The sequence below is a fragment of the Fragaria vesca genome, linkage group LG4, assembly GCF_000184155.1.
Source record: "Fragaria vesca subsp. vesca linkage group LG4, FraVesHawaii_1.0, whole genome shotgun sequence".
In the NCBI taxonomy this organism is placed as follows: Eukaryota; Viridiplantae; Streptophyta; class Magnoliopsida; order Rosales; family Rosaceae; genus Fragaria; species Fragaria vesca.
The window spans coordinates 17,233,959-17,256,049 of NC_020494.1; the positions used below are offsets into that span (position 1 = coordinate 17,233,959).

Below are 22,091 nucleotides of genomic sequence, written 5' to 3' on the forward strand. Positions count from 1 at the left end.
TCATTTCTTCATCCAAACATGAATCAATGCAATTATAAAAATCGAAGGTTAAAGTTAGTCAATACTAAAATTTTGATAAATAAATTGGTTAATCTTAAAAGCTTAAATTAGAAAATTTGATGGAATGGTAGTAAATTGATCGATGTAATAGGTAGGATAGTAAATTAGCTAATTATGAAACATTAAGATATCAAATTGGTTGAAAAGACGAAAATTAGAACAGTAAATTGGCAATTATGCCAATACAACTAGTACAAATGATGATTATTGATCAAATTCTATTGAAACTTGAAACTTGGAAGTGGGTGTGGAGTGGAGTGGCGGAGCAGAGAGTGCAGGAGAGTGCAATTTCCAAGCCGTTGGCAGCTGACACAAGCAGCATCGATCATTTGCCTTTTGATATTTGGAACCAAATTTGCCGACCATCAAAATTTGATGGTCATGATGACTAACCAATTATGAAGGAACTAAATTTGCCGATCATCAAAATTTGATGGTCATGATGACCAACCAATTAAAGAGAGAGAGAAGAGACAGGGAGAGAGAGAAGAGACAGGGAGAGATATGAGAGATATGATTGGTTGGTCATCATGACTATCAAATTTTGATGATCGGCAAATTTAGTTCCTTCGTATTTTCCACACTTACTGCAACGATACACCTTTATCTCTCTCAGGAGTCTGCAACGATACACCTTTATCTATCTGAGCTGAGCAGTCTGCACCAACCTACTGACCTAACCCTGTAAAACCTTCTCTTGAGCTCTGCAACAAAATCAAAGAGCAAAATCTACAAGCGACGTAGTCTAGCCAGCTCTCTCGATCTTTCTACTCTGATTTGGTTTAGCTTCACGTGCGTTGTGTCTCAGTTTCGCTTTCTCTCTTTCCAGTTTCTAGTCTCCAATACGTCCACATGCAGTCATGCAGTAAAAGGCCCCCCCTCCATTGACATCTGTCGTTGCATTGCTGAACTGGTCCTCTTAACACCCCTTTAGAAAGGAAATACCACATTATCTAATGACAATAGCTCCGCAGATGCTCTCCCATTATTTTGACATGATCATACATTCGTGTCACACGGCTAAAGATTTGCTCTGTCAAATCAAGAATCGCGTCCACTCGTTATTACGGTAAATACTTAGCTAAAATACATTCTTTGATAAATGATCGCCACGAGTCAGACTAAACCGGGTCAAAATTTGATTTCTCTACTTCAACAAGTTTAATGCCTTAACATAGATTGTGACAGATAGATGAGTTGTGTGTGATACATTACTTGGCGCCTTTTATTATGAACATTATGTCCAAAATAAGAGCGATCTTTTACGTTACTTTGATTATCAATATCAATATCCAAAAATGTGGTGACAGAGTACGATAGAAAAAACTAGATCTGTGCTATCAAATTTGCTAAAATGGGAGAGGACCAGATATGTGCGCGTTGGAATGGGACATGAGCATTTTAGATGAATTTGGTGATGGAAAGGATTTGGCGGTGACCCAGCCGGTATATATACCATAGATGTATACAATGAACCTTAATTGAAATGCATGGCATGAAATAGGGAGAATGTATATTGATGATTGTAGTCATCATCTACTCATATATATCATTCCTATATATCTATTTTGGATTCTGCATCAAACCGAGGTTGCTTTTCTGTTCTTGAACGGAAGCCAACCAACGCTGAAACGGAGGGTAGTTTAGGTGGATTGTAAATATAATTGTATTAAAATAAAAATAAAATTCTAAAGGGTGTGTGAATAGCAATAAATGATGTGTTAATAGCACCACCCATTATTTTTTATAAAAGTAGTAACTTGTACTTAAAGTTTGAGTCAAGAAAAAGAGTTTGAGTTGAAATTGCGCGCTACAAAGTTTTGATATATACTTACTTGGTTTGAGATGATTAGCATCTGGGCTGAGATTTTCGTGCCATCAAAATCTACCACAATGTTGATGATTTTTGTTTTTGTTTTTGTTTTTTCATTTTTTATACGCATCCATGCTTCAGTTTTGGCCTTCTGCGTTGATGGTGAATGGACCACGCAGAACTACCTAGCTACCAACTGTAGAAAGGTTCCATAATCTTGCACTTCAAGATTATTGTAACCTGCGCACTTCAAGAATTGTAGTTTGCCAACAGTAATTACCGAGCAAAAAGACAGATTCTGAATCAAAAAGAGAAAATGCATGACTTGTATATAGAAACTGTGAAGATCTTAATTACTTTCATATAGATATGATCAACAGAAGCCTCTGTTGTAGAAAGGAAGCATTAACACAACCTCACACTGTGACCCTGTGATAACAATATGCATTGCCCAAAGACCAAGCTTTGCTCGTCGATGAAACGCACTGCCCAGTATATATCTTACAAGTGCCTTCAAGGCTAGGATACATAGCATTTGCTATTTCTGCTTTTGCTCATCATTTCAAAACCCCAAGCTGAATCAGAATACGCTTTTTCCTTTTTGTTCAAGGAAAGAATTCAGGAGTTGGAATAGGTTTCCTTATACGATCGGTTTTAAATTAAAGACTGGATTTTAGGCTTTCCATTTCCTAAATTTACTTTCAGGGAAAATTCTGAATCCTAGTTAATCAGGGAAGAGTCTAAACCTTCGTATTCCTAGTAGGCTTTTGGGACTCGATCTTATATACACTATAAATAACCTCAGGCTTTGGATAATCTGGATGTGTTCTTTGTAGTGAGAATTGAGAGTTAAACTTTCTGCTGCTTTGCTTTTCTAGTGCATTCTTTATGGCAAGTCTTACAAGAATCAGTGCTCCTTTCTTTCTTCTTCTGCTGATCTGTTCGATAAATGGAGTTTCAGCCCTTGGTATTGACTATGGCTAGCTTGGTGACAATTTGCTACCACCGCAACAAGTTGTGAGCCTCTTAAGGTCCAACAACATCGCAAAAGCAAGAATTTTTGACACCAATCCTCAAATACTATCTGCATTCGCAAATTCGGATATTCAGCTCATTGTGACGGTGGAAAACACTATGTTAAGCCAACTAAGCAACCCCCAAGCAGCCATTCAGTGGGTCACTACACGCATCAAGCCTTACCTTCCGGCAACGAAAATCACAGACATTATGATAGGGAACGAGCTTGATGCAACGGATTTGCTAGCTAGCCTTGTACCGGCGATGTCCAGCATTCAAAAGGCCCTATCTCAGTGAGGTCTTGATTCACACATCAAGGTGTCACTTTTTCTTATGGGGTGATGGGAGAGTCTTATCCACCTTCTGCTGGCAGTTTCAAGAGTGATGTCTCCGATGTAATGTCACAAGTGTTACAGTTCTTGTCAACCACAAAGTCACCATTTTGGATCAATGCATATCCTTACTTTGTGTACAAGGGCAACTCGAAAGAAATTCCTCTAGAATATGTGCTTTTCAGCAGTGCCGCCGGTTCATCCGCAGGAATGACAGACCCTAGTAGCAATTTGCACTATGACAACTTGTTGTATGCTCAAGTAGATGCTGTCATTTATGCAATTAAGGCATTGGGATTCGATGATATAGAGGTTAAGGTTGGGGAGACAGGATGGCCATCGAAAGGGGATGACGATGAACTTGGTGCAAATTCAGAGAATGCTGCTCTATACAATGGGAACTTATTGAAGAGGCAATTGACCAATGAAGGTACACCTTTGCAGCCTACACTTGACGTCTATGTCTTTGCTCTTTTCAACGAGAATAAGAAGGCTGGACCAACTTCCGAGAGGAATTTTGGTCTATTTCAACCGGATGGAACTGTGGTTTACAATGTGGGATTGACTGGATACTCATCTGCCACAAATGTTCCCCCATCACCTCCATCACAAAGCCAAACAAAACCACCAATAACTCCATCTACTAACTCAAGTGGTGCCTCATCTTCGCCTTTAGTCCCTTCAGAAGTATCAGGCTCAACTACTAATTCGACTAATACTTCATCCCTCTCTCATCACCTCCGAAACTTGGTTTGACATATTCCTCTGGTGCCAAGGCAGCAACAAGGAGAAGCTTATTCTTGTTGTACATTGTTTTTGGTGTAATTATAGTTTTTTTGGTCGTGATTTGTGTACGGAATATTGTCCAATCAGAGAGATAATGGCTCAGTAATTTGTTCGATCAAGTAGATAGGATGCTGTAAAACACTGATTTTTATTATTTTTTCAATATTACTATATTTACTTTTCTTGTGACAGCAAGTTCATCAATATAAAAGACTTGACTTTGACATTATCAGAGCTAATTTACCTAATTAACTTTTTTTTTGCCTTATAAAAATGTCTTATCTCCGTCCAAATTTACATCTATTCATTCACACATTGGCTAATTGTTTCGTTTAACTAATATAATCGAAGCAGATGCAAGAGTATATTGGCTTTGATCTGCTTGATGAACCCACTTAATTACTAGCAGCTCAAAGCTTTATCCTAATTTTCAGAAAAGAAACACACCGAACTCAATCCCAACTAAACACATTAAACACAACCCAACTAAACACACTTAACTAGCAACTAATAGAGCAGATGGATGATAATGGTATAGGTTAGGGAAGAGAGGAACAAGCGAAGACATTGAGCTTTTGGAAAGAATTAGTGTGCCCATTTGCAAACTGAATGTGTTAAAACTGTTCTTCCCATTCCCTGCGATTCCGGTAGCAAGTGGAAAAATAAGGAAGGAGAAAGAGAGTCAGCCTATGAAATTTCTGAGATGGGAGGAGTTGGAAAGAAATTCTTGATGAAATGGTTTTCTTGTCCAACCCTCCCATTCCAACTATTTCCTCAAACTCTTACTCCCTTTCTCACCCGTCTTGATTCAAGTTTCTTTCCCAATAACAAGATTATTTAACCATAAATAGTATATAGATAGAGCAGTAGGGAATGAACAAGAACAAAATGTAACTCTTATGACTGTACTGGTTCACAAAATTTGACTGCTCAAAACTTGTCAGGCACAAATTCATCATGACTTGGAATACAAACAGTGAACAAAATGTGAAATGAGTATAGGGTAAGATCTCTCAAAAGAGGCCCATTTATATTTGGGCCAATCCAATATGCCTTTAAATTCTTTTTTCAAAAGCCCAAAGGAATCCAGTGATCAGCAATTTTCAGGACACAAAACCGGAATCGTAGAACAATCTTTAGAAATCGAAACCCAATTTTTCTTGGCACGAATTTTAGTAAACCATCAGGATCACGGACCCATTTGGTTAGTAATCATTAATATCTAATTGGGTGCTTTCAATTTCTTGTGAATTTGATTGTTTGTGTTGTTTCAATTGATGCCCAGAAGATGTTTATGAAAATGTCTGAGTGAATGTTTGTGTTGTGATGTGTTTGGGATTTGAAGGAAAAGAGGGGCAGCTGGGATCATGATCGGAGGTGGGCGTGTACGGCTGAACCGGTGGCAGCAGGCGGCGGTGGCAGTTGGGTCGGCGGTGGGGGCATTGCTGGACCCAAGAAGAGCTGACCTGATAGCGGCTCTGGGGGAGACGACTGGGAAACCGGCATTCGAAAGAGTTCTTCAGAGAATGAAGAGTTGCCCTGAAGGCAGAGTAAGCCTCCTTTTGTATTACTCAGACAAATGATATGTTTCTGCTTATGGTGCTTTTGTTTAATTGTTTTGGGTGCAAATGAGGTGTGGGGTGTTGGATTTTTTGGGTATAAAGTGAACATCTAGGAAGGAGGAGAATAGTATTAGGCATTAGCAATACTAGGAAAGGGTGTAATTGGATTAAGAATGGTGTCCGTGGGGGTTTCTTGTAAAACTGGCAATGGTGTTCTTTGTGTTGCTGAGAGTTGTGTGGTTTTTCTGTTGGTTGGTAGTGGATGGAACCTACTGACAGCATGGAATTAGTCTATGTAGGATTAACGAATATACGATATACAGTTGCAGTATAGCTTCTGGAATTAGTATTAGGCATTGGATTGTTGTATGAATATATGATGGGTCATATACGATATACAGTTGCAGTATAGCATTAGGGTAACAAGTAGGTGTTGTTGTGCCTTTGTAATAGTATATACTCGTTCCAGTAATAGAGTTCCAGATTGGTACACATTTGCAGTATCACCTAGTACTCATAATTCGGTTTACTGAGATGGACTTTCATATGTAATTAACTGTCGTGCCTTGTATCTACAACACAATATGGACTAAAATGGCCCCAAATTTCATAAGTCTAGAATGAGAATAAATGACATTATGTTTGCTGTGTATCTCATGGAGGAAGCCTTTTTTGCTTCTTGAAAGACATTTGTATAGAACCTCTTCGTATTCATACTTTATTTCCTTGACACTTAACTCTCGTTATTCTAAGACCAATGGACATTTTTCTTTACAGGCCATACTGTTGGAGCAACCCCGTGTTATATCTGCAAATGTGGGTCATGCATGGGATCTTCCAGCAAATACATTTGGTGCTGCCTATGCAAAGTTCATGGGATCTAGGAACTTCTCTCCAGATGATCGACCACCAGTGCGTTTCATGGAAACAGATGAACTTGCATATGTGGCCATGAGGGCTCGTGAGGTGCACGACTTCTGGCACACCCTTTTTGACCTTCCGACGAATTTGATGGGTGAGTCAGCACTCAAAGTAATTGAGTTTCAGCAAATGTACCTTCCCATGTGCTTGATGTCCGTTGTAGGAGGCTCAGTGAGATTCAATGATAAGCAGAGAAAATTGTTCTTCCAGCACTACTTTCCTTGGGCCATTCGAGCTGGTATGCGGTCAACAGATCTCATGTGTATATACTATGAGAAACACTTCCATGAGGATTTGGAGGATGTTCGGAGAAAGTGGGGTATAACTCCTGCTCCTGCTATTCCTAAACAAACCCAGGCATCAGCAGCCTCATCTGCTCCAGCAAAGAAACTGGAGATTTCTTGAGCACATGTATCACTAAATTTGCTTGAATATTGACACTGATCATATTGTTTTGTTTCCATAAGTTCATTCTCATGAGCTAGATATATTAGTTGTATGAATTACGTAACCATCCGTGCTAGCAACTTAAAATACTTTCAGAGTAAAGATTACCACTTGGGCTTGTGCGTTGTTGTATTACATGAAAAGTCAATTACATCACAATCTAATCAGGCTTGTGCGTTGGTATTTCCTCTTGAGTTGTTCTATTAAGATGGCCATGGGAAACATAGTTAACTACGGTATAACAAAAGCACCAGTCTAGCGATCAAAAATTAAGCGACTGTGAATGACAAGAAAGCTTTGGACCAAAACAACAAAAGCTTCGAGCGGCAAGAAGCTGGAGGTTGGAGAGCCAGGATTAACCTTGGTTGGTCCCAACTCCGAATCACATTCTATCCAACATTCTATCCAACAGAGAAGCAATAAAGAAGAAAGTACAAGTATAGATGGCTAAAAGATATGAACCGTTGGCAAAATATAGCACTGCTTTGAAAATTACAGAAAACATCACACATGCACCGAGAGAACTGCTTTGTCCATGACAAAGAAATCCAAATCAGATGTTTAAGCATCTAAAATAGAGCACTCCTGATTGAATAATCCCAACAATCACAACACCTATATTACATCTCATGATTCATAAAGTTTTCATTGTTTATGTAAAGGATGAAAACATTCCCCATCCTGATTGTAAATGTTCCACAAAAATCAACAATATGAAGGCACTCAGTTTCCAGCTGGTCCACCAAAGAGATAACCCAAAGAAGATCCACCACCTGGGGCAGAGTGGACCTTAGTAGAGGGTCGATCCTGCATGGGAAGGAAATGAATATGAACGTCATTATGACACATAACATAGTTTTAGGGCATGAAGACAATTAAGAGGCAAGGGAATAAGAATAACCAGACTCCAGTTTAAGAATCGACTGTAAAAGTACTTATTATGATAGAAATAGCCAACACATTAAGATTACTCTAATAAGGCGACTTAAGAGATTGCATTTCAAATCTACACTGCACTGAATACCTAGATATTCCATTCACCAGACTATCTGCTACTCTAGATGGAGGGAGAGAGGGCCGGATGGGGTGAGGAAGGTTGAGGGAAACTGTTAAAAGTAAGATGTCATGAGGACGAGAAATTTTGCAAGATAAAATTTTACTAATTTCCCTCTGAGGAAGAACCTTTGAGAAGCTTGTTACATTATCAATCAAGAACCGCTTCTACATGCTTGTTATATCCCTATGAATGAAATTGAAAAAGACAAGAGAACACGGATAGAAGAAAAAAAGGTGTGGCATTTTGAGGAACATAGAATAAGACAAGGTTAGGAAAATATACCGTAATGAAGTTTCCAGTGTTTTGGCCATCTGCACGCAAGTAGTTATTTGTAGAAGTACTATGGATACCAGCAGGAATCTGCTTGGTGATATCTACTGGTTCAGGTTTGGGAGGGGGAGGAGAAGCCGTTGGTTTGGGAGTAGGTTCATTCACAGCCTGCACTTCCTTTGGGGCAGCTTGGACATTGTTTGTTCTTGGCTTTGGAGCCTCTCCACTCCCAAAAAGATAGTCCAAGGAACTCTGACCCCCACCGCTGCTGACTCCACGACCCATATTCTTCAACGAATCTGTTACAAGCAGAAATGCTTGGAATGCATATTTAGGAAAATAAACAAAATTGTCCATGCTACGCTTCAAATACACCATCATGTACATAGCAATAGAAAAGACCCTCCCTCAATGTAGCACTTAATCAATAAGATATGTAACTCTTGTAATGCTTAATCAACATAAAAGCAAAAAAACAAACAAACCATTAACAGTAAATCCAAGAGTAAACATGAATCTTAAAATCTTCATAATCAACTGGCGGGCAAGGTAGCTCTTACCTAAATGTTTCTGCGGCACGAAGAAAGTGCCGTTTTTCTTTCCTACTACCATAATCGATTACGAAAACTAGCTTTGTTTTTCGAATCTGAAGTACACATTATAGCCATATACACAAATTTAAAGCCAATACCTCTACTGTTTCGGTCCTCCACCAAACACAACCCAAAAAATGAACCTAATTTTCGAAACCAGAACAACTAAACCTTCCAATTCCATTCAAAACTTAACTCATTCAAAACCTAGTGGATCATTTCATACAGATTAGGCTCTACATGCAAACAATTTCATCCATAAATTCACAAATTGCACAGAATTTAAGCAACAGATCAAATCAATAGCAGCAGAAACTTCTCAATCACTCACTAACACAAATCAACACACAGATCTACCACTAGAGTAAGCTGATCATAACTGGCCACAAAATCCAGTTACAAGAGCAAAGAAAAGCATCAAACCAACCACAGTGGAATTACAAGAACGGAAATTGAGAGCTTGAGTCGCCGGAAAGCAAATCGGAGAGAGAAGAGAAGGAGATCTAGGGGTAGAGGTGGCGTACCTGGCGGTGGTTGAGATGAGATTTGCGAAGAGAAAGCTGTGAGCAGAAAGAGAGAGAGTTAAAGACTGAGCCTTGAGCTCTCTACTGTGTGCTCTACTGCTTTATTAAACTTCCATTTAATTAATTATTATTTCTTTGTTTGAATTATTGAAATTTCTTTTTCTTTCTTTTTGTTATTTTTCGAGAAAATGACGAGAGTCGAACTCTGTTAATGTCGGTCAGAAGAATCTAGCCGTTAGGTAGCGTGGTAGAGAAAATGCTTCTATTAAGTGAACGAATAAAACAAACAATTATGAAAGTGCAACTGTGAATGAGTAAATAAAGCATATCTTTTACTAACAGGATAGGATAATGCAATTTATTTAATAAAAAGAGGCCCAACCAAACCCCACCAATAATAAAACTAAAGTGAAAAATGAAAATCACACAAATTATGTAGTTCGTATATATGTTTTGTATATATGGAACAGGCCGCGCATGTTTTGACAACAGTTTGGTTAGAAGACGGACCACAATGGTTGTCTGATGTACTTAACATTGATGTATCTATGTGATCTAACATCAATGAAAGTTTTTATTCTCAAAATATAATATATATATGTTTTGTATCAATTTCTTTTTTTTATTTGCTTTGTACCGTTTGGTCTAACGGCATAGTATTTCTTTAATAAGTGGAAGGTTGTGAGTTCAACTCACAAAGTTGTAATACCTAACAAAAAAAATTAAAAAAATTCCCCATATGTTCAACTGCAGCTATAGACATGCCATATACATCATAAGAGCCCCAACCAAACCCCCACCAATAATCTGTGGTACTTTGTATTCTTCTAATTGAATGAGAAAGAACATTATGCCACTGAGGCATTTGGTGTAAACCCCCTGCTGCTGGCATATTCTTATTCAGACTTGCCAAGATTGAGTGTTGTTGTTTAGATTTTCAGAAGATTAATCCACTTTATAGTTTATACTTTCAGCATACCCAATTTCTTGAGTGTTTGGTTATACCCACTTTATGCGACATCTAATTTAGACTATTAGTGAGTGATAACATAACATACCAAATTGTGTGACAATCGAGAGTAAACACATTTTATATAAACTTTGATGCCTTAATTAAGACTCTATACTGGTATATACGTACAATGAAGCCTTTTACGTGCTGGACTATAAAATTGCTATATGTATCTGGTAAGTAATTGAAGCTCAACTCAGATAGGTGGAACCTGGGATATCTCTACTAATATCCTATGCAAAGCCTGAGGCCTTGAGAAAAAAGGTGCATGATCAGAGCCTTTTAGTCGATAAAACTGTTCCGGCGGATTTGATTCTAACATTGCCTCCTGTAGTGCAACACTTATGGCATGATCTTCTTGTGTGACTATGAAAAACCGCCTAACAGATCCGTAATTCTTGTCAGAAAGAGAGAGCTTCTCAGTGACTGGTGCAAAAGGGATTGGCCTCATTGATACTGATGCTAATGCAACATCCTGGTTTAGAAGCAACAGTACTAACAGCTTTAGTAAAAGTGAAATTTTAATCAGAAAAGTTGCTGTTAGTTTGTATAATCATGTCACATTACCTTTGCTGGACTTTGATTGAACAACAAGTCTTCAGTAAATTTTTTGCCGAGACCAATAGCTGTAGGAGGCTGATCCTTCCCATTTGCATACAAGAATACCTGAGCCTGTCGCATCAGATCATTCGAGCTTGTCTGCATCATCATCAAAAAGAGAAATCTGGGTAAATACTACATCAAAGCAATGAGTCTCATTATAGTATCGTGTGAATGAAGGACATGTATACCTGTTGAGCAAACAGATTAAGAGTACTCTGCCCACTGGTTAACATTGCTGCAGATATGAAGATGGCCTTTGCAATTTTAGACGGAAACAACTCCATTGCATATGAGATACACGTACCACCAAAATCATGTCCAGCCAAAATGACCTGCATTTTATCATTGTAATTTAGCTTACACGACAAGGAAGCTATGTCATTACATAACGAAGAACGAATGGAAACTAGAGCACAAACCTTTTTGCCCTCGTCTAGATTTTCAAGGATTTCAGTAAGTGGCTTCACGTATTGTGCAAGACTAGTAATGCTGTTTGTATCGAATGAGTGGATTCCAGAACCAGTTAAGTCGACTGCATCAACTTTGAACCCACTTTCTTCCAGAAGTGTCATTGTTTTATACCAGCACCAAGCACCAAACCCACCTCCATGAACAAGTACGAAATGATTCGTTTCCAGACCTTCAATCTTCACATCCTGTTAAGAAAATTGAACAATTAAACCAAAATTCGTGGTACGTAGTTGTCACCATAATTTTAGTTTTGATTGAATAACAGAACAAACTATATCATTGTTTTAAGATGAATGAACCACTCCACAAAAAATAGAGAAGCAGGCAAGTCAAACCTGCTTGTCAACAAGCTCAAGAGGCTGAAAGAGAGTATCAGAACCCAAAGGCTGCCTGGAGCTGGAGCTTTTAGTAAAGCCCTGATTCTTCTTTGGTCCAGAAGGAGCCGGAAACACCACGGAGGTGGAGCGGTTGAAGGTCTGCGGTAATGAACCATTGTTCTTCTGGTGGTTCTGGAACAGCAGAACTGCCTCGATAGCTTGTTGCTGAAGGATCAGATCATCTTCAAGGGTCTGTACCTTTTTGGGGGAGCCCTTTGTTCTTCTAGTACTGGCTGAGGAGCCAAAGAAAGGTGAAGAGTAGGGTGACCTCTTGGAGGGTCTTCTTGACAAGTTGGTGCTCAGCTTCGTTGGTGCTGGGGAGAAGCATGTCATTGAGTTCCCCATTTTGGCCTGCAATGTCAGAGAATGAGAGAGCCTCAAGAATTCTGCAGGCTCAAAACTAGTAGTATTCTTTGGGGGCTTAGAATAATGCACCAAATGTATGACTTGGGAGTTGGAAGTTGGAATGGTAAGCTTATGATGAGACAGAGGAAACACACAAAGTTTGACCCAGTTTGTTGTTACCAGTTGAGAAAAGGACTGGGTGAGACTTTGTCGTCTTCAATGAAAGCTCATGCATACCGACATTGCACTTGTACAAAACAAGAGCTACAATTCTTCTTTGTTTAATTTCTTTGACCCAGGTTTAACGTGGAAAATGAGAGAAAGAAGAAGTTAAAAAGCACGGGCGAGTATGTAAATGGTTTTAAAATCAGCAGAGAAATGCCCTTCAAAAATGGCGGGGCTAGTATTACAATTTCCATGATTGCAAAACTAGAGTCAATACTCTATGCATCATCTCTGTTTCCTTTCTGAATAGGTCATTGACCTACTTCAGTTTATAAATATATGGATGTCGGCCGAATATTGAACCAGTTTTGAGCAAATATACATCGAAAATTACTTCTGTAATTGGATAAATCAGTGTAGAGATTACTCGGCCCCTCCTAGTTGTGTGTATCGCTGCTAAGAGAAGCTCTTCAGAAATCTGCTATGGCTCTTCAGTATATAACAGGTGGACCACCGAAGTGGCATCACTGATTCACGATCACAGTTCGCATTCCGAGCAACTATCAAAGAGTTGCATTCAACATTACAAAAACGTTACCCAAGCCAAAATCTGAGTCAAACAACCCAGTCATCAGTCTCTTTGTTGCAGGTCAGGAATCAAACACTGAAGTTAGAGAGTTACAGTAGAGCTGTCGACCAAGTTGATCAGGTGGAAATGTCTGGCAATGCTTGCGTGTACCTTGTAATAAAAGCTCAAATCGATCCAAGACCTGTGTAGAGGAAAACAGGATTAGAACTAGAGGACAAATTATGCAGTGGATAAGTGAAAATTATTAAATTAAGAATGATCAAACAAGCATACCTCTTGGCACTAGATTCAATTCTGCATGGCATAGAAATGAGGAGCAAGCTCATGTAACCACAAATAATCGATTCTAGTTGTGTTGCGGATGTATTTATGATTAGTTTCGACTAATTCATTAAATACTACACACTCTGGTTTCTCATGGAACAACACAGACGAAGGATGGATCCGAACCACCTGACCATTTGCTAAAGCCCTGTCACAGAGAATTCATAATAAGCATAACGATAAACATATCAACAATGTAGAACCTTGTGACCTACAACTGAGATCTGTTGAAAACATCCTTACTTGAGGGTGTCCTACTAAAATGGTACAAATTCTGAACCTAGAGAACCCCGCCAAAAGAAATTCAAAACATGTCAAAGTGTAAGACCTGTATGTTCCCTCAGGCTGTTTTAATGCTGCATTGAGGAAGAAAGAGGCAGCAAGACATCTTCGAAACGGAAGCATGTCATCCCCGCAGGAAGCTACATGAAGACCCATTTGTTCAACATTTCCTCGGATTTGGCTGCAGCAGAACAGCCAAAAAATTTAGAGGAACAAATTTGCATGAACAACATTAACAAGGAGTCAAGGATACATATTGTGTAAAGGGTGTCAACAAGTCTAGTGTGAGATCCGCAAGTAAGTAGCCAACCTATGTATGTCACGAGCATGCTTCAGGGAGCGACTATTAATGAAATTGTCCTTGCACCATTTCCTGATACTTTTTTCATGTTTCTCTTTACTGAGATCTGATCTCTTCTCTGAGAACTCACTAAACGCTCGATATACATTAACCAAAGTGAGGTGGTCCCCATCTGGACTTGCAAAGCACTTCATGGCAATTCTGGCCTGGTCAACAAGAAGAAATACATTATAATAGAGGTATAAACATAGCAGTGTGTACGAGAAAAGTAGGAGGGAGGAAATGTATGTGTATTTTTGTGGTAGTATAATAGAGGTATATACATGACAAATAAGCTACCAAGTTATTTCCATTTTACTTTCTATCTATATTCTCTATGAGAACAGTAAAGGAAACCATATAAGTAACAAACCATAAATAAGTACCTCGTTTAATTTCTCACGGGGAGCGAAAAATATAGACTCGACTGAGAGCATTGCAACAGTTATCAACATCTCTTCAAGGCAATTGAATTCAGTTTCACTTGCTCGGATTAGAGCTTTTGAGTAAATAGGGTCTAGCGGAAGGCTTGCCATTTGACGTCCAACTTCTGACAGTTTGCACTCATCTGTTAAAGCACCTAGCACATACAATTGCTCCAGTGATTTGACAATAGCCGACCTGATCAAAAGTGTAACAGATTCATGTATCGTAAGTTTGATAACAATATAAATAACAAAAACAAATACTTGCTAGAGGAACTAATTACTTGACAAAAATGCATTAAAGCACCCAGTTCAAAAGGAATATAAAAAGAGACAAAAGGAATCCCACAATTCACCTTGAAGGTTTATCTATGAAGTCGAACCCAATGACATCATCAACGCCCAGAACCTTAAGTTGCAGAATTATACTAGCGAGGTCGCACCGCTTGATCTCTGGCTTTGTTGAATCCTCAAGTTTCTCAAATTGATTTTCTGGGTAGAGGCGGAAGCACTTCCCTGATCTCTCTCTCCCTGCACGCCCACTGCCAAAGGGGATTACAGAAGTTATCAACTAAAGTGGAAGAACAATTATCTAATAATGTATGCTACTCTCTAATTACAGAATGGGATTCCTAAGAAATCTAAATAGTTTTAAAAACTTAAACTTGATAATTCTATTATCCTTATTGAGATTTGTAGTTATAAGAGTACAACTTGTTAGATCCCCAGTATTGCATACCTCCTCTGAAGAGCCTGCGCTTTTGAAATTGGAATAACATTCAAACTTGATAACCCTTTATTCGGATCATAGGTACGTGCTTTTACGAACCCAGGATCTATAACATACTTGATTCCAGGTATTGTGACAGATGTCTCAGCGATATTCGTTGCCAATATTACCTAATGAACAATGTAACAATTAGAGAGGACCCAAATTATAATCAACTTCTAACTATTTGACAATGCTTTCTAAATAGGTAAAGCAACTTGAACTTTCTTTTTTCTTTTTCTTTCTTTAAGAACCCAAGGCAATTGGTATTCTTTTGAGGGCGAAAACTATGTCACTTCGATATGAATTTATATATGGCTCAAATTGTAGCAAAAAATTAGAAGGGGACAGATGAATATTTTTTGGGGTGGCAATAGACAATTTATTATGTCAACAGTTCCAATATATCCGAATGCTACCTATTAGCACACTTTAAATGCTCGAGTTAATGAATATTTGTTAGGTTACCTTACGAAATCCATCAGGAGCTGGTGCAAACACTTGCATTTGCTGTTCTGATGGAAGAGATGAGAATATAGGAACAGCTACTAGTTTTTGACTTGTTTCAGGTAACTGTTTAAGTCTCTCTTTGACAAGTCTCTGTACAGATTCAATTTCTTCTTGACCAGTCAAAAATACAAGTACATCACCAGGGTCCTCCTCCATATGAATCTAACAGCACAGAGATAAGACATATATAAGAACATGATCACCTTTAGAGAGCAGCATTACAGGTCTAAATCGAGAACTGACGGGGGATGAATTGAAAAGCTTAAGAAACAAGCATTGCTTGACAGAGAAACCAACAAAGGCAACTAAATACCTGAAATATGGCAGTTAACGCTGCATCTAGATAATCTTGTACATTATGATGAGTATAATATATATCGACAGGAAATTGTCGACCTTGGATGTGAACAGCTCTTGCACCACCAAAGTACTCGGAGAAAATTCGTGCATCCAAACTAGCAGACATGATAATTAACTTCAATGGATTCTTTCCTTGGCATTGCTTCAAGAAACTAAAAGTCTGGGAACCATTTTCTTTATCCAACTGCATGTCATTACTTGTTTTCTTGTTTTTTGTATCTAGGTGGTTATTCACAACTTTTGCCCTTGCATTTTGTACATTTTTAAGCAAGCCGAGTAAGACATCAGTCTGGACAGTTCTCTCGTGAGCTTCATCGACAATGACAACTGAATACTTAGATAGATATGGATCCAATAATGCTTCCCTATAAGTACACCGAACATTGTATCAGTTTTAATACCAGCAAATTAGGATGGCAAAGATACTGTATAAGAATTTACCTCAGTAGCAATCCATCTGTCATATACTTGATCCTCGTTGAACTAGAGGTCACATCATCAAATCTCACAGAATAACCAACCTTTTCACCCAAAGCAACACCGCATTCCTCAGCCACCCGCTTTGCCACAGTCATAGCAGCCACACGCCTAGGTTGAGTCACCCCAATGACTTTCCCATACCCACAAAATCCAGCATTGTACAAAAACTGCGGTAATTCTACATACAAACATCACGGAAACACAATCAAGTCGAGAGCTATTGATACAAAGAGATATAATTCTGCATTCACAATGCAGCATAAACAAATCACATAAGACATAACATTAAGAACCATACGCGTTGTTTTTCCGCTTCCGGTTTCACCAACAATAATCAAAGTGTCATGCTTTCGTACCTCCTCTACGAGACGCTTCTCAACTAAAATCACAAATAACAAACACCACCATTACTCACAAATTTCAAATATAAACACAAACCACTAACATATAGTATGAAAGTTTCAACGAATCAAGCTCAGCTCTCATACCAGAAGCGATCGGCAGAGACTTCCTGTGCTGCGTAAGCTTCTGCTTCCTGAAATCAAAATCGCACAATTTCAATTTCAATCCGATCGAATCAGAAATCAAAAACCTGATTTCCACAGACTATCTGAGCAACCAAACCAAACCAAAGCAGAAGCTAATACGAGCTGTGTAATAAGCTTACTTGGCGAAGTCGTCGGGTTTACGATTCTCGTCGGAGAAGCTGCGTTTTTGGCCGTTGGCGGAGTTGTTGAGCCGTCCGTGAGCCATTGGAACATAGAGTGACCACTTCTAAGGCGGAGGCGGTGGCGGCGAGCTAGGAATTCAAAGACGGCTGGTTAGGAGGAGATAGGCGAAGCGAGGTTTGTGAGAGATTGAAGAAGAAGCGGTGGAGCTGGTAATAGTGTAACGAAAAGATAGGAGTTGCAGAACCGAATTGGAAGAAGAGGGAGAATAAGGGGTATAGGGGCTAAACGGGAAGTCTGCAAATTGTGGTGGCGCGGGAGAGAGTTAGGGTTAGTTATTAGGAGACACTGTTATATGCCAGCTCCTAATAAACTAATTCTGGATTTACATTATTGCCCTCACTTATTGTTATTTTTTCTTTTTCGATTTCTTTTATTTTTCCACGATGTCAGTGAAATTTGAACCAATAACTTTCACAAATCACTCACTAGGTTTGATTTTTAAAAACTACTCATGATCTGCGATCACAATGAAATTGTAACTACTTGAGCTCCACAGAAAAGCAATTTTCTTTTACCTTACATATAATGTTAATGAAATTTGCACCGGTCAACTCCACGACTTTGACTTTGACTTGCTCACTCACACTAGTTAGATTTTTCAAGAACTAGTGATGAACTGATGATGGCAATAAGATTTGAACTCATTGAACTCCACCGGCAAGATGGACTGCAACACACTGGTTCACATTTCTTATTCCATAAATCCAGAGTTGATCTATATTTATCCTCAAAAAATTGGCTCTCATAAACTTTTTGTGATTTTCGTTTGACAGATTCAAAGATAAATGATTCAAATCTTGGCACTCACATCAAAATTAGGAAGTGTGTAAATAATTTGGGGTTCCAACAAGCTAACAATGAGTGAAAGAATGGTACACTTCTAAGTACATTCTCAGGTACTGGCTAGTATATGCTAGTGTTGGGTTTGATCTGTATGTACTTCGTTATGCTTGCCATTTGATTTCACGCAGCGGCAAAAGCCCTATATGAGTCGACATCTGCTTTGGTCAATGCTGGCTTCAAAGAGTCCTTTGCAGTCTGGAAATGACGATGACACACAACACTGGCACATATGTCTTCTCTCAGAGCTACTATTCCGGCTTCCTTGCACAGACCCTTCAGCTCAGCTCCAGTGAAGTGCTCCGTTTCTTCTGCTATTCGTTTGAGATCAACGTCATCTCCTAATTTTATCTCACGAGTGAGTACACTAAGGATCTGCTTCCGACCTTCTAAATCCGGTGGTTGTACAAAGAGCACCTAGAATTCCATATGGAACACACAAGAGTTAACAGAACTTCCTAAAACCAAACCACATATTGTTTCTTTTCATTTTCAGATCGACCAATTTGGAACTTCCAAAAGCGAACAACTTCAGAAATATATCATTACCTCTTTTGATATCATATGAGAATACCAAGTTTCAAGAATATAGGAAACAATTGAATAACATGGAAATCATGCGAGTGATGTGACAGAAACTACTTACCAAATCAAAGCGTCCCGGTCGAACTAATGCAGCATCAATTGCATGAGGACGATTTGTAGCAGCCAAGACAAAAACTCCCTAAAGAAAAAATGAGAATACATTTTATAACCATACGAACTACAGTTGCATTATCTCATCTCTGATTTATCACTTGAAGAATAATACGACTACATGGTATGTAATGGTCACCTTAGCCTCTTCCAAACCATCCATTTCAGTAAGCAAAGTAGATAGAAGCCTCTCTCCAACAGTGCTGCTGTTGCTTGAACTCCCACCCCTGCGATTTTAGGAGAGCCATAAGTTATGGAACTTGTATGAGTAGTGTGAGAGTTTATTAAGGAATTTGTTATTAGATTAAAGTGAAAATTTCCAGATACATCACATCATATTAGAGGTTTCCTATAAAGAAAACAATTAGATGATTGCAGCATACTAACCGTTTGGCTGCAACAACATCGGCCTCATCAAAGAATATTATGCTGGGTGCTGCAAGGCGAGCTCTCCGAAAGGTATTGCGCAGCAGAGCTTCACCCTCTCCAACATACATTGAAAACAATTCTGCACCACTGATACAAAGTTTATGAAATTCATGCATGCAATTCTTTTAGTTCATCAACACGACTAATTATCATTGTACAAGTAAGAAAATTTGACCAACTAGCATCTGAGAAGTTTAAGGTTTGACACTAATTTTTTTTTTTTTTTTTGTCAGCTAGGAAATAATTTTGGGTTTTGCAAGTAATATGTCAGACATAGTAGAGAAAGTCTTGCTGTTGTCACCTCAACCCCCTCAAAATTAACGTTTCAGTGTCGTCGCGATCAGTTCAAAACTTATAATAGAAAGTTTGAACTAAATAATCATGAATAGTTTCTAATAAAAGGACAATATCACAAAATGGCCTCCAAAGCCTTCAGCCCAAAGACTTGGAGGAATTGCAACAAACAGAATGCAGATTCGGAGCAAACCCCATATACAGTATTGTATATAAGTATCATGAATTTCACAAATCCTGTTTACATTTCCCTCTTGAAGACTATACAGGAAGTTCATACCTCAAAGAAAAAAAAGAAGCTTGGGCAGCATTTGCAGCAGCTTTAGCAAGGGTGGTTTTTGAACATCCTGGTGGACCATAAAGAAGAATTCCACGTATAGGAGATATTCCCAGCCTTGAGAACTCCGCAGAATATTTAATAGGCCACTCAACAGCTTGCTGGAGCTTTATCTGTCAGTGACAAAGGCAATGAATTAGTACCATGGACCTCATGGAGGAGATGAACACAAGAATGTACTGACCTTTAAATCTTTCAAGCCTCCAATATCTTCCCATGTCACTTTGGGGATTTCCACTGTGACACCTCTTGTTATACTTGCATTAACCACAGACTTTGCATTATCCCAGTCTTCTTTTGCTAAGCTTAGCAAATCAGCATCTTTGTCTGCATCTTGATACCTCCTCATCGCAGACATGGCAGCCTCACGACATAAAGCTTCCAGGTCAGCCCCGGCAAATCCATTGCATTTTGCAGCTAAGGCTCGTAGGTCAACATCAGGATCCAACGAAACCTTTCTTGTGTAGAGCTGAAATGATGTACATAGATATGGATTATATCTTACACCCTCATCTCTTCCCGTTTTTAACATTTTATTGAACTAGCTGAACAGAATCAGATTTTTGGAAAGGAAAAATGAGACAAAGTTGCTTCACATTAATGAAAAAGTAATTGCATGTCCCATTAAAGCTTGGTGAAAGTCACTCACCTTGAGAATTTGAAAACGTTCGTCTTCAGTAGGTGTAGTAACTTCAATTTCAGCATCAAAACGCCCAGACCTTCTTAGTGCTGGGTCTACTGCCTCCACTCTTTATAAACAGACACAAGGTATACACACATTAGAATATAATATGAAATCATATAGGATCAAACTGAATGGTCGTACATGAGAAAACATACTGAATTGCCTAACAGATGAACAGGATGCCTAAAACTTTACAATGGTGGAGTATCAAAAAGTTCAAAACCATGATGAAATAAAACATCAATTTCCAGGGACAATTTAATACCTATTAGTGGAGGCAACAACGACAACTTGTGGTACAGATGTTGATGAAGACTTTGACTCCATCAGTAAACGTAGTTGAGCAGCTATACGAACATCTTGCTCTCTTCTGCAATTGAAACAAAACAACTCCAACCAGTTAACTCACATCCAGCAAGTAATCAAGTAATCAAATATGTAACCAAAAGATACAAGAATGAAAATGGGCAATGCTGGTATGTACACCATACCTAGAATCACGGCGAGGACAGAGTGCATCAATTTCATCTATAAACACAACCGATGGCTTCCCTGACAAGGTATGTGACGCGGCCTCCGCAAAAGCCTCTCGCAGTGCCAGCTCACTCTCTCCTGTATAGGCTCTGTGAACAGTGTGCGGACTGCGGAAAAAATAAACACAAATTTAAAGCATACAACAAGCAAAAAACCGTTACTAATAATAACAACGGCAAGAATAATCACAGTACCTGATTGGGACCAAATGCGCACCACATTCCTGAACCACGGCCCGGACCAAGCTTGTCTAGCAACCGAAAATTGGTAGTGAGTGTTTACTTTACAATAATAAAACAAGTGAACAAGTGGAAATCTCGCTAACCTTTCCGGTGCCGGGAGGACCGTAGAGAAGCAAACCCCGAGGCCACTGAAGAAAATCGAAACCAGAAGAAGAAATTGATTAGTGAAATGAAAGAAGTGCGGAAGGAGGAAGGAGTATTTGTGATGAATTTACTTTGAGACCGAGCTTTTTGGCTTGGCGAGAAAAGAGGAGAGGGTAGACGATGAGTTCTCTGAGAGCTTGGAGAGCCTCCGCGTTGCCGCCTATAGCTTTCTCGGCTCTCCATTCGCCGCCGTCGTTGGTGGCGGTGTTGATGGAGGAGCTGTGGGTTTCCATGGCTCGGCCGCCGCCTGAAAAACAAAGGTTACGGCGGGAGAGGGAGTTCATAGAGGACTGATGGCTCGGTCAAATTACAATAAGGCCCTCAACAGCATTATTCTCTATGTCATTGATGTGTAAAGTCTTGGAATAAAGACATATAAGCATCTTGTGGTCGTGCCGGAGTGGTTATCGGGCATGACTAGAAATCATGTGGGCTTTGCCCGCGCAGGTTCGAATCCTGCCGACCACGTTTTGTCTGTCACAATTTTTTTGTTTTGTTTGTTCTTTTTTACCAATAAGTTAGCATGTGTATTTTTTATTTATTTAACATCATGCATCTCCAAAGCCTAGGGTTTTATCATCTTGGGGATTTTGGTTACAGCTTATATAGCAGTCGGGAAATTTGGCGTTGCCGGAAAATGTCTCGGTGCTTGCCATACACGCCTTCCGGGAATAGAAAGGCGTCGACATGTGACAATGGGGGAGATGTATTGCACCAGTCCTTGA

At 39.1% G+C, this 22,091-nt stretch overlaps 5 protein-coding genes, 1 non-coding gene and 1 pseudogene across 7 annotated transcripts; 3 read left to right on the forward strand and 4 right to left on the reverse strand.

The window, feature by feature from the left end:
* Positions 1-2,761: 2,761 nt before the first annotated feature.
* Positions 2,762-3,978, forward strand: LOC101309539 (annotated as a pseudogene).
* A 1,181-nt stretch (positions 3,979-5,159) lies between these two features.
* On the forward strand, positions 5,160-6,986 carry LOC101306810 (ubiquinone biosynthesis protein COQ4 homolog, mitochondrial-like). Its single transcript, XM_004297175.1, has 3 exons — positions 5,160-5,212; positions 5,354-5,558; positions 6,348-6,986. The coding sequence occupies exons 2-3, from the start codon at positions 5,376-5,378 to the stop codon at positions 6,894-6,896; spliced, it is 732 nt and encodes a 243-aa protein (XP_004297223.1). The 5' UTR covers positions 5,160-5,212; positions 5,354-5,375; the 3' UTR covers positions 6,897-6,986.
* Positions 6,987-7,380: 394 nt separating this feature from the next.
* Positions 7,381-9,428, reverse strand: LOC101307108 (protein SPIRAL1-like 1-like). Of its 2 annotated transcripts, XM_004297177.1 has the most exons (3): positions 9,383-9,428; positions 8,278-8,564; positions 7,381-7,745 (listed from the first exon to the last, which is right to left on the reverse strand). In XM_004297177.1, exons 2-3 carry the CDS (start codon positions 8,548-8,550, stop codon positions 7,662-7,664), a joined length of 357 nt encoding a protein of 118 aa, XP_004297225.1. In that variant the 5' UTR covers positions 8,551-8,564; positions 9,383-9,428; the 3' UTR covers positions 7,381-7,661. The 2 variants fall into 2 exon arrangements, with proteins under 2 accessions (XP_004297225.1, XP_004297224.1); XM_004297176.1 differs by having other exon boundaries at positions 8,278-9,393.
* Positions 9,429-10,446: 1,018 nt separating this feature from the next.
* On the reverse strand, positions 10,447-12,283 carry LOC101307581 (putative methylesterase 13, chloroplastic-like). Its single transcript, XM_004297178.1, has 5 exons — positions 11,804-12,283; positions 11,417-11,653; positions 11,186-11,329; positions 10,962-11,093; positions 10,447-10,869 (listed from the first exon to the last, which is right to left on the reverse strand). The coding sequence occupies exons 1-5, from the start codon at positions 12,188-12,190 to the stop codon at positions 10,591-10,593; spliced, it is 1,179 nt and encodes a 392-aa protein (XP_004297226.1). The 5' UTR covers positions 12,191-12,283; the 3' UTR covers positions 10,447-10,590.
* A 616-nt stretch (positions 12,284-12,899) lies between these two features.
* LOC101307880 (ATP-dependent RNA helicase DHX8-like) lies at positions 12,900-17,297 on the reverse strand. Its single transcript, XM_004297179.1, has 14 exons — positions 17,102-17,297; positions 16,923-16,969; positions 16,733-16,813; positions 16,396-16,612; positions 15,908-16,319; positions 15,553-15,756; positions 15,055-15,215; positions 14,672-14,857; positions 14,277-14,511; positions 13,861-14,057; positions 13,597-13,731; positions 13,218-13,416; positions 13,095-13,125; positions 12,900-12,965 (listed from the first exon to the last, which is right to left on the reverse strand). Exons 1-12 carry the CDS (start codon positions 17,185-17,187, stop codon positions 13,233-13,235), a joined length of 2,145 nt encoding a protein of 714 aa, XP_004297227.1. The 5' UTR covers positions 17,188-17,297; the 3' UTR covers positions 12,900-12,965; positions 13,095-13,125; positions 13,218-13,232.
* Positions 17,298-17,888: 591 nt separating this feature from the next.
* On the reverse strand, positions 17,889-21,599 carry LOC101309829 (cell division control protein 48 homolog B-like). The gene is made up of 12 exons (XM_004298318.1): positions 21,438-21,599; positions 21,306-21,350; positions 21,175-21,230; positions 20,938-21,087; positions 20,712-20,816; positions 20,411-20,510; positions 19,946-20,230; positions 19,705-19,874; positions 19,089-19,217; positions 18,841-18,928; positions 18,652-18,729; positions 17,889-18,422 (listed from the first exon to the last, which is right to left on the reverse strand). Exons 1-12 carry the CDS (start codon positions 21,597-21,599, stop codon positions 18,129-18,131), a joined length of 1,662 nt encoding a protein of 553 aa, XP_004298366.1. The 3' UTR covers positions 17,889-18,128.
* Positions 21,600-21,752: 153 nt separating this feature from the next.
* TRNAS-AGA lies at positions 21,753-21,834 on the forward strand. The gene has a single exon. It is a non-coding gene; the product is annotated as a tRNA-Ser (tRNA).
* The last annotated feature ends 257 nt before the right edge of the window (positions 21,835-22,091 follow it).

What these genes read in the sequence shown, in the direction of transcription:
- LOC101306810 (XM_004297175.1), top strand. Translation starts at nt 5,376, where the DNA reads ATGATCGGAGGTGGGCGTGTACGGCTGAACCGGTGGCAGCAGGCGGCG. An exon ending in AGAGTTGCCCTGAAGGCAGA is followed by an intron (nt 5,559 to 6,347) that starts GTAAGCCTCCTT and finishes TTTTCTTTACAG; the next exon opens with GCCATACTGTTGGAGCAACC.
- LOC101307581 (XM_004297178.1), bottom strand. Translation starts at nt 12,190, where the DNA reads ATGGGGAACTCAATGACATGCTTCTCCCCAGCACCAACGAAGCTGAGC. An exon ending in TTGAGCTTGTTGACAAGCAG is followed by an intron (nt 11,654 to 11,803) that starts GTTTGACTTGCC and finishes TTTTCTTAACAG; the next exon opens with GATGTGAAGATTGAAGGTCT. An exon ending in TTAATCTGTTTGCTCAACAG is followed by an intron (nt 11,094 to 11,185) that starts GTATACATGTCC and finishes ATGATGATGCAG; the next exon opens with ACAAGCTCGAATGATCTGAT.
- LOC101309829 (XM_004298318.1), bottom strand. Translation starts at nt 21,599, where the DNA reads ATGGAAACCCACAGCTCCTCCATCAACACCGCCACCAACGACGGCGGC. An exon ending in GCGCATTTGGTCCCAATCAG is followed by an intron (nt 21,088 to 21,174) that starts GTACTGTGATTA and finishes TTTTTTCCGCAG; the next exon opens with TCCGCACACTGTTCACAGAG. An exon ending in AACGTTTTCAAATTCTCAAG is followed by an intron (nt 20,231 to 20,410) that starts GTGAGTGACTTT and finishes ACATCATTTCAG; the next exon opens with CTCTACACAAGAAAGGTTTC.
- LOC101307880 (XM_004297179.1), bottom strand. Translation starts at nt 17,187, where the DNA reads ATGGCTCACGGACGGCTCAACAACTCCGCCAACGGCCAAAAACGCAGC. An exon ending in AAACCCGACGACTTCGCCAA is followed by an intron (nt 16,970 to 17,101) that starts GTAAGCTTATTA and finishes TTTTGATTTCAG; the next exon opens with GAAGCAGAAGCTTACGCAGC. An exon ending in CTCCTGATGGATTTCGTAAG is followed by an intron (nt 15,216 to 15,552) that starts GTAACCTAACAA and finishes ATTGTTCATTAG; the next exon opens with GTAATATTGGCAACGAATAT.
- LOC101307108 (XM_004297176.1), bottom strand. Translation starts at nt 8,652, where the DNA reads ATGTACATGATGGTGTATTTGAAGCGTAGCATGGACAATTTTGTTTAT. An exon ending in ACACTGGAAACTTCATTACG is followed by an intron (nt 7,746 to 8,277) that starts GTATATTTTCCT and finishes CTTCCCATGCAG; the next exon opens with GATCGACCCTCTACTAAGGT.